Source organism: Syngnathus floridae, chromosome 13 (genome assembly GCF_059516105.1).
Source record: "Syngnathus floridae isolate MCC-2025c chromosome 13, RoL_Sflo_1.0, whole genome shotgun sequence".
Classification (NCBI taxonomy): domain Eukaryota; kingdom Metazoa; phylum Chordata; class Actinopteri; order Syngnathiformes; family Syngnathidae; genus Syngnathus; species Syngnathus floridae.
Window position 1 is genome coordinate 11,587,787 of NC_142425.1, and position 14,526 is coordinate 11,602,312.

The 14,526-nt window shown below is 46.8% G+C and overlaps 1 protein-coding gene across 1 annotated transcript in view; it reads left to right on the forward strand.

Moving 5' to 3' along the window:
* The window catches only part of scfd2 (sec1 family domain containing 2), a 39,408-nt gene that overhangs the window by 361 nt on the left and 24,521 nt on the right, over positions 1-14,526 (forward strand). Inside the window, exons 2-5 of the mRNA XM_088393794.1 lie at positions 429-1,032; positions 1,139-1,307; positions 6,185-6,312; positions 9,314-9,489. Of these exons, the coding sequence (XP_088249920.1) occupies positions 429-1,032; positions 1,139-1,307; positions 6,185-6,312; positions 9,314-9,489 (1,077 nt within the window). The remainder of the gene's footprint in view (positions 1-428; positions 1,033-1,138; positions 1,308-6,184; positions 6,313-9,313; positions 9,490-14,526) is intronic.

Consider the following 14,526-nt stretch of genomic DNA (forward strand, 5'->3'; position numbering starts at 1 on the left):
TAACCTAATGAGGCACGCGCTCAGAAAATGTAGTCGATAGGTGAATTGAACACGACTGCATGTTAGCCTACAGAAGATAACGTATAAGATAAGTCAACGTCAATATCTCATGATAAACCACCCGAAATGGACAGTAAATAATCAATTGTAGTTATTAGTTCTTACAAAAAGTGTTCAAATTTCCCCTTAAACCTGCTTGATTGCAGATTTATGTGGTGTCATTTTTTAACTTTTCCAAATACCATTTCTCAGTCTTCCTAAGGAAAACATCAGAACTTTATTTGAGTTAACTTTAATTCGAGGCACTCTAAATGATGCATGAAAAACGAGTTTGAATGTGATGGTTTAGTTCTGAACACAGCCACATCACCAGTTAAATTAAATTTGGAAACATTTCTGGAAATGTACCAATGTTTTCCCATCTCCAGGTTAGCTCTTTGTTGAAGGGACGCACCGTGGACACCTTGAAGGACATCATCTCACTCAGCCACCTGCAATACTGCGTCGTGATCACGGCCGTGTCCCACCCGCTGCACCTGCTCGCCAATAACGTGACAGCGGCGGCCGACACTGACACCTCCACGCCTGTCTTCGATCAGCTGGAGGACAAGCTGTGCGAGTGGATGGGCGACATGAACTACACGGCCGAGGTCCTGCACGTGCCGCTGTCCTTCGCCACTGTGTCCCAGCAGCTGCTTCTGGTGCCCACCTTTGCGAACCTCTTCCCTCTGCTGCCGCCCGACCTGCGCGCCCTCAACGCCAAGCGGCCGGAGAAGAAGCGCTTCGCCAGCCTGGAAGACGTGGACATGCACGCGCTCCCCGCCGAGCTGCAGTTGGAGATCAAGGCGCTGGCGGAGGCCTTGAACGCCATGTTGGAGGCCACCGGTACCAGGGAGGAAAGTTTCGCCTTGGGCCCCATGAGTCGCCTCATCGCGGGGGAACTGGCCAGTCACCCGCAGGCCAAGAACCGCAGGAAGACGGCCCCCAATAAGGCCTCCATCATCTTTGTCGACCGCACCATGGACCTCACGGGTATGTCGCGTTTGTTTTCTAGGTCACGAAGAGAGTGTAAAATGTTTACACACCCCTTTTTTGAAATTAGAAACATTGATTTTCTTTTTCCTGGAAAAAATAATAGGTGCAGTCGGTCATCATGGTGACAGCCTGGCAGAAAAGATATTGACGATGCTGAAACCTCTGCCGGGTCACGTGACGGACGTGCAGGTCGACATGCGAGAACTGACCAGGGTGCTGATCTGTCCTGGTTCCGAAAGCTGCGTGGCACCGGGCTGCCTGGCGCAAACTCGGTGAGTGTCTAATATTTTTGTGGTGGTGGGGGGGGACAGTTTTGCAAGTAAGAAGATTTTTGCTTTGAGCTATTTATTTGTCACTGCCAGAAGAAAATCCATATTCAAACACAACAAAGTTCAAACCAATTGTATAATTTGAATGCCTCCTCGCTTAATAGCGATATATGGCTAGATTAATTTGAGTTAAAATGTGTGGCGAGGGTAAAACTAAATTGTTTTCATATAGTCTCCACGATCAGCGGGAGTGTTCCCGACGCACATTTGGTAGCGCAGATGTCCCCATCGAGCCTCGTCGCAGATGTTCGGCAGGCAAAACATGGCAGCAAGGCGCAGCTTTCCCAATTTGAGTGTCGTGTTCGAGACAATGCTCTCGTGCAAACCCTTTCAAAGGAAGCAGCTTGTGTTTACGCCGACGCGCACGTTAACATAAAACAAGTTGATTGCATTTACGGACAAACTATTATCCCAAGGTTTTATGTCTTCCTTTAAATAATCAGTTCATTGATTTTGGACTTCCATAAAAAGATGACAAACGATTGATGTTGCAGTTAATGAAAAATGTCCTGCAAAAAAATCGAAAACAATTGAGGTTCACGTCTCTAAAATGAAGAAAAAGGTTCCTAAAAAGAAAAGTAGTGCTCTGCCGCAATTACTTGATAATGACTCTCCCGTTTTGTTTTGTCTCTAACCTGCCGGTGAGGATCTCTCAAACCTTGCGGTTCTTGTATCAACGCCACCGACTCTCCGCAGCACAAACCCAGAGTTGAATAAACGCGCGCCATGTGGAGCGAAAGCTTGCGGTCGGCTACCTTCGCCGCCACGTCTGTGCTGTGCTTGGCTCTCAGAGTTCTTTCCTCGCCCTGTGCGGCGCAGCTGAGGGCACCGAGTCCCCCTCCCCCCCCCCCCCCCCCCCCCCCCGGACTTGGCTCAACCTCGGACCTTGATGTGTGTGCGAGTGAGCGCATGGGTGGTCAAGGTGGAGATCCGGTTCCGCGTGTCGGACCACACCCTAGCCACGAGAAAATACACGGCGAGGTTGCCATCTACCTCAAATGCGCCTGGCAGATTGCGCGGAATAAAAAAATTACTTATTTCGGTCCCAAGCTCGGGTGAAGAAAAGAAAATGGCAGTATTGGAGGCATGTAAAGCAAAAGTTGACGTGCTAATGACAGACAGAGGTGAAGCAAAGCTAGCCAGGCTCATTTTTAAGCTAGGCAGGGTAAATTCAGGGCTCAGTGTGACCATTTTCACCTGAACAGCTTGTTCCCGTCTAGACCAAGATAACAGAACCTTTTTTTTTTTTTTTTTGTCTGTTTGATCCTCTTTTATTGCGTTTCCACCAAAGGACACCGTGCACGTATTGAGAAAGAGCCGGATGAAACATCCGCACAGATAAGGCTTCAGATCCTCGCATCCGAGTCCTTCAAAGAAGGACTTCTTTTGAAATGCTAAAGAAGCAGCAGCAGGCCTCAAACAATGCAGCGTCGGTCGCCATTTGCATTTAGACTATATCGCGGATTTTTTGAATGCAAATATTTGTCAGGTGGGGCATCACATAAAAACGATGAATTTTTTTGGTAAGCCTTTCAAAGATTCGAGGGTTCGTTCGTTGCATTCAAGTTTTGTTTGTAGTCGTGTCGAAGTCCCTCTGCTCACTTCCTGCTGCAGCCCCCCCACCCCCAATCCATAAATCTACCAGGTCATTTTTCTGTCGCTCTCGCCAGGACACACAGACACTCAAGGCCGGGGCTTCTGCCTCTCGTCTCCTCCCTTGACACATCCGCTGCGCAAACTTCAGAGCGCAACATCAACAGGAACTCCTCGGGTCGTATTTTGGAGCGCAGTCGGTTGCCCTAACGTGCGCTCGGGTCGGGAGATGTGACGTGCGTAGGTGCTGAACTTTCCCAGCTGTCAACAACAGTCCGGTCAACAACTGTCTGAAAAGCAAGGCGACGTCAGTTGTTTTTGGACGGGCCTCGCACAAACACATGTTCTCGCTCCAGTTGCGGTTCCTCCTATTTTATTTTATTGGATCTTGTTTTTTGTAGTGTTCTGTTAAAAAAAAAAACGGCGGAAACTTAATCATGCGTTTCGGCAGCCAAACGGACAACATTATTCTGTTGGGGTGGGGGAGCGATAAAATAAGAGCTAATGGACCCCTACGAGAAATTTTGAATGCCGTCCCGGAGCATGTTCAGGGATGGTATTTATTCTGCATGACTCACTCATGAATCATGACATGAACTTTTCATGCAAGTACAAGAGTGCGTCATGCATAAACGAAGACAGTCCGAGCGCCCCGATGTCGTGCAGTTGTCGTAATTTGAGCGAATGTCCATAAAAGTGCACTTGTGGACGCAAACACGAACGCCTCCCAAAAAAGTGACACCTCCTTTTTCATCAGGGGAAAAAAACTTGGATAAACAATTTTATGCCTCACCCCAACCTGCGTTATCTGCAGACTTTTCCCAAATCCGAGACGAATCGTTCTTCGAGGTTCCTCTCGACTAAAAGAAAATGCGCACAAACTAACTGCACAATTCTTAAAACGCACACACAGGAAACAGAAACATTCTTCTTTGCCTTCTCACACGCTTCCAGGAACAAACCCCCCCCCCACCCACTCCACCAGCCTCTTTTCCCTCGAACCCCCCTCGCTCATTAATGCATGCAGACACTCATCTGTTATTTCATCACTTAAATATGCCGACTCATTCCTTCGCCCGATGTGATGGTGGGCCACCTTCATAGCGAGAGTCGGAGTGCAAGAGTGCCCCCTTCAGGCGGTTTGTAGCCCCCACCGCCCCTCACCCCAATGTTCCCAAGTGTGGTGTTGCTCACCTAGTTTGGGGCCATTACGAACTTTAGCTAGAAGCCCCGCCCCCTTCTGACCAAATGGCCCAGCAGGGAAGGCGTCAAGGGGTGATGTGTGTGCGTGTGTGTGTTGTGAAAGGTGGGCAAGGAGCCAAATGAGAACCATATTTCATCCATTGCTTTGGTCCTCAGGGAACACACACGCGCACACACACACACACTCAGATGTTTTGCAAACACGCTAGAGAAGACGACGTACGCGTTCGGGTCGAGCATTTCAAACACGTCAAACACGCTGGATGTTACTAAACGATTTGTCCAAAAAATAATAATAATAATAATGTTCTCCAGAAATGAAACCATGTCATGGGCCTGGACTGACGTCTGGAATTCCCCACAACTTAGGCAAGCGTGCATATTATTGAGAAATAGCTGATTTATATGCGTGTATCTTTTTTTTCCGCAAACCACTAAACAGACGTGTCGTCTTTACTTTTTTTGTTTTCTTTTTTTTCCTTTTACTCCTCTGAGAAGATGGCGGCCGTCCCGCCGTGATACCCCCTTTCTCCTCCCTGTCCAGCCCTGAGGTCTGGAACAGATTACATCTGATATTAAACACATGGCGGCAGTTAGAAAGCACAAAAGACGACGATGACGACAAAAAAAACGCAGCACATTTGTCAACAAGCGCCCCCTTCCTCCCTCCGTCTACCTTCCCTCGCTCTTTGTCCCCATCGCTCTCCCCGCCGTTGTCTCTGGAAACTTCGTAAGGGAGACGCAAAAGACGGGAATTTTGTTTTTCTTGTTTATTCCCCTGACAACAAACTGTCAGTGCTGCAGGAAATCAAAGAGGAGGGATGTAATAAATATGTCATTGCCGCTGCAATTCTGTTGAATGAGATTGAGTGCATTTTGATTTCCTCCGAGTCGTTTCCAATTCATCTGGATTTGGAACATGTGACCGAGGGGTGTGTTTTTCGTTGTTATAAAACAACCCATGTTGGGCGGAAAAATCTACGACAAAGACGAGCCTTATAGAAAATGTAGAAAGCTCTTAAAACGTTCTTCTTTACCACCTGTTCTTCCTCTCTTGCTCGCACAGTTCTTCAATAAGAGGCCAAGTGTGCTTGCTTCAAGCTGCTTGTCACTCTCAGTACAAATTTACTTCAAATATTTAAACATTGTATACAAACACCAAAATGTTCAACCAAACCTCAACATTTCTATCCAAAGCTCACTAGCTTAATGCTAACATGTGATGTCAAAAGACATAGACCGGCTAACGGCACTTAGCATAATTACACTCATTCTAAAACATCAACAATATTCACAGGCATCCGTTCTCTTGGCGTTTTGATATCATAAGAGTAACAGTTGATCATTTTCCTCGATATTCACTCTGGTAGATGCTGATAGTGTCGCGTACGCTCGCCTTGTGCTACGGTCCCATTAGCGAGGCGGATCAGAGTGTTCCGTAGGCGAGGAGATAAGGAGACCAGGGAGAGATGCTATCGAGAGGAGACTTTGCTCTCCGCGGGCTCTGACGCGCTACAACGGTATTAACATAGATGGAGGGAACATTCCAAATGTTGACTCAATGTTAATTCTGGCTTTTTCCTGTGCGGTGTCCCGCAGGGGAGTCGACGTGCTCCGACTATCACGCTGACGAGATTCAGTCTCATCCATTTTGTCCATGTAAATAACACCTCTGCGCATGACGTGAAAGACTTGCTCTCTACTGTTGCGCCCCAGATTTTTCCAATTTACTTGGAAGTCAGCGTGAAGTGGTTACAGATTAGATTCTTAGATTGTCCATCGAGATAAATTTGAGTGTGAATGATGTGAAAGTATTATGTAGCTGGAGAATTGCATGGTGCACAGAAGCAATCCTTGAGGAACACCACAATTAATGGAATCCCATGTATAATATTTAAATGCAATAAAATGAAATGCAATTAATAAAAGAAAAGTTTTAGAATCTGACCCATGCTAATTTGTCAGGATTGACACTTTGAGAGAAAAGAAAAAAAATTAAACTTCATTGTTGTGTTTGCTGCCAGGTCACCTGCAGCACGTTCCCTGTGGGAGGTCATGCTGACCAGCAAGCACAAAGAAAGCCTGATGGAAGTCCGAAGGCAGCTGGTGGAAGCGGCCAGCAAGGAGAAGCTGCCAATTAAGATGAGCATGGGTACGAATTTTTCCAATCACCTACTAACACTCACTTGCATGTTTTCGAAATGTATTTTTGGAATGACACAAAATTCCGAACGACTCCAATCGAAGGGTCTTGACACCTTTTTACAGCTCTTCAGCGCCACCTACCGAGTCAAAATCAAATCCTTTTGCTCAGACATTGTGTTTGCACATGTGGCCGCCGCCGAGGAAATGTGAACCACATGTTGGAACTGCGACACACACACACGTTTGCAAACTTTTGTTGTTTGGTAATGAAGCAAAGGCGGGCCGAGGCCAGGGATAAAAATATGTGTTGGCACGCAAAAAATAAAGTCATTTTACAAACACACACACAATCAGGTCAACGAGTCCCACCGTGCATGCTCACCTTTGTGCAACCTTCTGACTCACATTGCATGACTGATGTACTGACGCACACACATTTCCAGTTTGAGTGTGAATGTTAGCATCTGGCACAAAAAGCGGGCAGGCCCTTTTCGGTCCCTCGACTCCTGTAATGGGTGAGGTAAAAAAGTGTCTGGTAACAAGCAGGTTGGTTGATGTGGTGGAAGTCACACACACACACACACAAAGTGTTTTTTTTTTTTTTTTTTTGTTCACCCTTTTGTGCTTAAAGACGCAATTTGCAGGCCGTCTGAACATTTAACAGCGATCAATAAGGTGGCCGGCCGGCGATGTAAAATGCAAAAAAGAAAAAAACGATAACCTCAGGGTGAAAGTCTCTATTTAAAGTCGATTTACAAGGAACAGCATAATAACCGGTCCACTTGTGTGGCAGTAAAACACTTTCTATTACGTCGAAATTAAGTTGCAGTATGAACGATATTTTCGATCGGTATGAATTTGGACAAATGTGGAAATTTATACCATATCCTGTTAAACTTAAGATTTGTTATGTATTTAAGAACACAAGTTTGTGATAAATAATGAGATTGTGTACTATGAACGGTTAGAGTACGTAACGATCGGCAAATATTGTCCATTTGCCCGATTATTTTGGTTTTAAGTGACATAATTGGCCCATTTGTTCCGGATAGTTAAAAAAAAAGACATGAGACCTTTTCACAAGTCCGCCTGGACGTTTTAAAATCACATCCGCTGCTACAAAAAAAAATCGGTCCACTCATTTTGTAGAGCGCCAACATTCTCACATTCACCGCAGCCCAACTTGGCTCGTCGTCGTCTCAACAGGATAACATCATCCGAGAAAATAATCCACTTTCTCAGAGCCTCCGCTTGACCTGTCAGCTTTCTCGGATGATGCAATTCCCCTTGCCGGCTCCTACGTGCGTTCGTTCATCTATCGCGTCGGGTAACTTCTCCGGAACAGCTTTATCGTCCATCCGTCTGTTTTCCGTGCGTATTGTCTCGTGGATTTATTAGGAGTGTAACGCTACGCTAAAATTCACATTTCGATGCTGTGTGTACGTTTGGTCACGCTTTGGCTGAGTTAAGAAATGAAAAGCATCAAAGTGGAGGAATTTTGATTCAAAACATCTCACATATACATCTTTAGACACTTAGGAAGGCTTTTTTACAACGTGAAAAATTGCATATGTCTCCTTCAACAATGAGAAATGTGTTCTTAATCCTAAACAGAAGCTAAAATTGCCTCTGCTTTCTGGGCACGTAAATAAAATTCCCTCGTCTGTTCCCGTTGTCCCCTTTTCACGGAGCGTTACTTATGAGGCTGTCCGGCCCGCTGAGGTGGGCCACAACTCAGACCCCCCCCCCCCGTCACCCTCCCGTTCACCTACAGTCGTCTTCAAGTCAGCGGACTAAATCATCGCTTTGCCCTTTGTGCCCTTTATTTCATCCCTCAAGACTTTCATCGTCGGCTCGGACTCACTCGCTCTTTGGCACATTTTTATTTATGGCGCGGTAACGCCGTTTCCACTCCTGCTGTAGGTCACAACTCACGCCCAGACGCTCACACGGAGAGATCTCATGCGGCCAATTGAAACAAAAAGTAACGCCAAGTGTGAACTCATTTGTGATCAGATCACTTAGTGCAAAGTCTTCCATTCACCCCTTCTTATTTTTCTAAAACCTCGACACTTTCTCGGAATGACTCAGGCGGAACGTTCATTAGCATAGATAAGAGCAACGGTTCAATCCGAGTTCTTTGATAACCGGAACAGACTTTTTGCGCACGTGGGCTCGCCTCACCGTTAAAAGTTTGATTCCATTCGACACATAGCGACACCATTTTTTAGTCACCCATTACCCGCTGGAGTTTTGCTTGGCTCTGGCACTTGATGCAGTTCTGTGCTTGAAAAATTATGGTTGGCACATTAAGGCCGGTAAAGCCGGGACAGGATTATTTTTTTTTTTTTTTTATGGCGGGCTTTGTTCACAATAGAGCTTTTCATGCTCTCACACTGTAGCTTATTATGCGAAAATACTTTAATTTCAGGATGAAACTTGACCCTACCTTTTGTAAATGCTCAAAAAACACAGTGTTTCTCACAGTTTGCTTTAAAAGAGTTTTAAGTTGCCATCTCCTCGTTCTTCCCTACATCTTACTTTCTATTCAGCATTCTGGACGTTTCCCGTCCATGTGTCCCGGTCCTCCTCGAGTCATGCATTTGGTCGCGCTAAAGAAAACACTGCCCGCCCGAGTCCGACAGGAAATACTCCCACATCTGGTGCTGGTTCGGAGCATCAACATGAAGACGCGGTCGTTACGGGGGAGTTAATGCGTGCCCCCCGTCCCCGTACCGTCCAGCCTCCGGTGTTGTCTTCTCCGGACTTTCTGTAAATAATCCAAAAGCAGATTGGCTTCGCACATCTCCGTCACGCTCTTATGAGTCCGCCTCGGCATCGTGATGACTAGCTTAAGCGCCGGGTGTCGCTAACCCCCCTGGTGTCTATTTGTACTGTTACCCCACGCCGCCGTTCCCATCAGGATGCATTACCCGAATCGTGCGCCTCCTTGTTTATTTCCAATGCTGCAGATCATGCATATGTTGCTTCTCCCTTTGCCTCCCAAGGCCGCGTGACCCCCGAACAGCTGTGCTCTTACGCCCGGCCGTTCCGAGACAACGCGGGGGCGCTAGAGAGTCACTGCGGGGTGCTCCAGCAGGGCCTGGCCGCGGCGCAGACCCTCCGACACCCCCTGCTACCCCGTTGGGACGCATGCCTGGCCTTCGAGAGGCTGCTGCTGCAGGTCAGTCAGTGACAGAAAAATGATATGGTGGAAAGCAACATATCAAAGCAGAAGAAAATTGTCATTAACCTCTGCAATTAGCAATTCACACTTTCTCCTCGCGTAAATATTTTGTTTGCTTCAGACCGGCCAGGTAAGTGGGTGTCTGCGGGTTTGTTTGCCGCTGGCTAGTATGTTTTTGTACTGACTGGGGGTGGTTGCAGATTCCTCCCCTGGTCAACAAGGTTGTTTGGAGGGAAAATATTCACATCCAGTACTGTAAATACCCTGCAAAGGAAAAAATGTCCAAATGATTTTTAGCGGGTTAAAGGATACACGTGCGTCCGTTGTAATTTGAACCAAATCACCCTGAAACGTCTTCTCTTTTATCTCTGAGGAGCATTCAGCCGATTTAATCAAAGTAAATCATGAAAAAGAAAAAAAAATCAAGAGCCCTGGTGCCAAAAGTCTAAATTTAAAAACATGCTCGTAAAAAAGCTCCTGTTCCCCAGCTAGCCGCTTTATTAAAACGAGGAGGAAGACTGCGGGGCTTAAAGTTCCAGCGTCCATTAACTCCGTTGGCTCCACTTTGATCCACTCTCCCATGGCTGGCTGCCCACCCGCACTACCTGAGCTTCAACTTTCTCAGCCCAAGTGCCACGTTCGAACGTTTTAGCCCGTTAGCCTTCGGCCGAATCCAATCTCGCAATGTCGGCCTCCCTTTTATTGAGGTATTAGGGAGTAATGAGTTGTGTGTGCTGCGGTTTTGAGGGGTGGGGGAACGATTAATCGCATGACAAAATTCCTTTTTAGCCCGGCGCGCCGCGGCGGTCGGCGTGTGTTTGCCACTCGGGCCGTTGTGGGTGTGACCGTGGACGGGCTTTCTGGCCCACCCCAGCTGCGGGCCGTGCAGCGGGCACGTCAGGCCGCTGAGGCCACCGAGTTCACGGCTTGACTTTTGAGTTCACACCCTCTTCTCCGTGCAAATATGCTCCAAAAGTTGCAAAACAAAGCTAAATTGGACTTCAAATACAAGGAAACCCCAGTTTCAAAACAGACAGGATCAAAATATTTACTGTCAAAAATGACAGCCAGACCAAAGTGAAATAAAAAGTGTGTATTTAATTTAACACCAAACGGTTCACTTAAATTCACTAGCGTAATGCTAACGTACAGTATCAAACACCATAAACGGGCTAATGTAAATTAGCATGAATGTAATGAATTAAAATGTAAATTTGCACCTTGGTGGGTCTTTATGCTGTGAGGTCATAAGCAGAGTGTTTGTTTTTATAGTTTTTACAGTTTGTATTTAATCTGGTCGACTTTATGGGCTGCCAGTTAACGGCCGCAGCTCTTGGACCCGGTCCGCCTCGCACCTCCATCCTCCTCTGGCGGAGCGCCATGAGGCGAGGGCACGGACATGGGTGGCACGACCATGAGGGCGAACCTCAACAGACGGCCTCTTTCTCCACTTTCCAGCACACCGCAGGCAGGGCACGCGATACCGAGCTTCCCATCAACGTTGCGTGCGCACCAAGCTAAACACGCGCCGCCGCAACGAGCCACCCACAGAGCGCGAGGCTGGCAAGACATGTTGACATCACTGGTGGTGTCTGTGCTTCACCTGAGTGTTTATTTTTCCGATGACTTTCACCTCTTGGATTTTAAAAATGATATTTGGACTTTCTGCCCCTGTCAAAATGAGCTTTTTCTAAGTCTAAGTACAGCATGAGTACTTTTGCCACCTCTGTTGTGTGAGTGTGTGTTGACAAACGCTGGCTGACGACGGGCGTGCAGCAAAGACTAGCTAACCTCTAACCCCGCGGCCGCTTGCCTCGCTCTGCTGGGATTAGCGAGGGCTGGAGGGGGGGGAGCACGCCTCTGCAAACATTCAAGCTTATGACTTTATTGGTCACTGTGCTGCACAGATGCATAAGAGTGCACAGCCCCCCCCGTGTCGCCTCATCTCTCTTGGGGTCGTGTTAACCGCCCGCCTGGCTCTTATCTGCCTGTCTTGTGTTTGACATGAAATGTTGTGTATATACACGCCAAAGCTGAGCCTGGAAAGAAAAAAAACATTTGACTGCAGTCTCCGTCTTATCTTGGGGTGTGTTGACGCAAAAGTGACTTTTTTTTTTCTTTTGAACAACTTTTGTCTACATGTAGTGGCTTTAGAATCGAATGTGTTTAGTGGACATGAAATGAAATGCTGAACACATAATTGGAAATGACAATTATTGAGCCACTAACAAAAGGTGCAGCAACACGTGTAGACAGATTATACTCGCGGGCGTATATTCTTTATCCTCTCTGAAGATCAATTAATGTCGCTGCAAGGCAGAGTATATCTGTGTCTGTAATACACTGCCCCCCGGTGGCTGAGGTGCATACACCATTTTGAAGCACCATTATTGGACCACTTTTCAAGCAATTTAGCAAAGTGTCAGTTTATGCTGCTACGGAATTGCCAGACCTTTCACCTTTGCCCCTGTCGCCTGGACGTACGTTGACCTGTAAAAGTCATGGCGTATACGCCCAGCAGCCATGCCGACTTGACAATAAAGCTCGAGTCGGCGGCCTGTTATTTCAAGATTTACGAGGTCGCGCTTATCCCCCCCCCAGAATGCTTTGCGTACGCTCGCAGATGAAGCATCTGGATCGCATAATTCCGACGGGTGACACAGGAAAATGTTGATATTGCTCCAAAGTTGACTTTCATCTTATCTGAGCGGAATGCCGCAAGACATGTAATGGGGGTGGGTCTAAGTCTGTAATAGCCCCCCCCCCCCCCAGGCTTCAGTGTCTGTCCCCGTAGACCAAACATTCCCTGATCTTCTACATCTCTCAAGCATCTCTGCTTAGAAGATGGAGGGTGCTGGGCATTGTAAGAAGACGTGTAAATGACTGCAGGGCCCGAGTCGTCCGGCGTTGACCTCCTACAGTCGCCCCACTGTTTAACAGCCTCACAGCCAGGCCCGACTACCCCCCCCCCCCCCCCCCGTCCCTCCTTGTTTCGTAATTCTTGTTTTATCCCCTTAGCTAGCCCCCCAAGCTACACTGTCCTGCTCAAAGAAGGCTCAAAGGTTAAAACCATGTCAACGACTTGCTGTCTCGTCCTTTTATGGTCCGATAGAGCAGATTTGGGCAACTTAAATGCCATTTTAAATCTGGCCAAAATACGTGCGTAAGTGCAAAATACATGCTTCTAATATTTTTTTATTTATCAAAAAGATCCACTACTTGGAACGAATGAATGCCATTTCCATTCATTTCAACGGGGAAGCTGTTGCTGGCAGACAAATTCTCCCAAACATGCGAGCAGATTAAAAGATGTACTTGATTGTTTAATTTCACACTTGATGGGAGGACAGGCACTTCAGAGATCTGTCTACACGCCATTAAAAAGCCAATTTTCCATAATGTGTCCCACTTAAATTTAGCAAAGGCGTATCATTGGTAGCAACGCCGCATTGCAGCAAGTGTTGCACATCTGCGTTTAAAGCGAGCCTCCCTCATACATACGAAAGGCGGGTTATCAAGCCAGCGACTTATTTGTCTTCCTTCCTGTGTTTGGCCAGAGATGATCACTTTTGATGCAGTTCACTCCCCAGGAAGACCCCCGGAATAAACCCTCCGCCCCCATCCCAACGTACCTTGAGACGGACGGCTGTGTTTACGCTGCTCAGGCCTAATGTACGATCTGTTTAATAGGCAGAGAGACGACTGTTTATATAGCGGGGACCTTTTTAACGGAGGTGATGAAGTAGTGGGCCGGGGGGGGGCAACACAAACTCATCTCACTTCCTGTTATCATTACCTCGCTCGCTTTGCTCTCCTATTACCTCGCCATCCCGCCGGCGGTCGTTCGCACTTGTTTTCTTCCCCTGGTTAAAAAAAAAAAAAATCAATCAACATGGGAACCAATCAAGCGGCTTGGTGTTAAAACACTTTGCCGCTTGATTGTCATGCGCTTGCGTTTTAATTGTCCTGCTAAACGTCTTTCTGCTAAATGTCACCCGTGCGCCGCCTCACTGAATTGAAACCGTATGAGGATCGCTTTGCTTTTAATAGCCGTTGAGTTGAGTTAGAGCTTTGCCAAAGTTAAATTGGATCCCCCCTCCTTCCCCCCCTCTGTTTTGTATCAAGCGCATTCTATTTTGTAGTGATTGTGGAGGCCGAGAGCTCTTTATGGAATTTCAAATAGAATCAAATCATTTCAAATATTTGTCAATGGAGCTTGGTCACGGAGCAAATTTGATTTGTAGGTCGAATCGATACATGTGAAAAAAGAACAAAAGCAGCGAGGACCGTAAAGCAAAACCACATAAATGTGATATTTCTTTGGCATGGTGTTCCATCCAAAGCCACACTGAGCGGCGTTTGTACGAGGTGGTCTCGGCAGCTCATAGAAGAGGGTCTCTCAGCCTCCCGGGTGAATCGGGTCAGTGTGGTCTGCTGACTTGGTCTCGTGGCGTCAGGCTTCATTTGAGCATGCACCAAGAAGACGCCGCAGACTTCTGGGGGGGAAAAAATTAAGAAAAAAATACCACAGTGCCGCATTGACCGTTAAGCTTCACAAACAAGGCGGTCGAAGTGGCTCGGTTGCGAGAAACCCCCACAATGAGACGGTGTCCTCAGTGAAGTGACGGGTCGACCACTTCTGACCTTACACGTACTTGATTTATGAGTTGAAATCATTTTTTTGACCAAGCTCAATTGACTGCACATCAAATCAATTATACTCATTGAAATGAGTTTAGATGTGATTAATCCGTTCCAGCCCCACCAGAAATTAGACCCCAACTGTCAGCCTAATACTGATTCTAATCTTTGACAGCAAAAAAATCTTACCTGATTAATTTAAAAAATATATCATAAATAAAATAAATGATTTTTATTCATTTTTGTTCATTTATTGAATTTTTGGGGGGCGTATGTGAAGCCATACGTGCATCCATACATTCGTCCTTTAACGTGCGGATCATCTTCCTGTTGTCACAAACAAGCCCTCTGTCCTCCCCCCCGCCAAAAAAGCTCCACCTCAGGACAGATTAA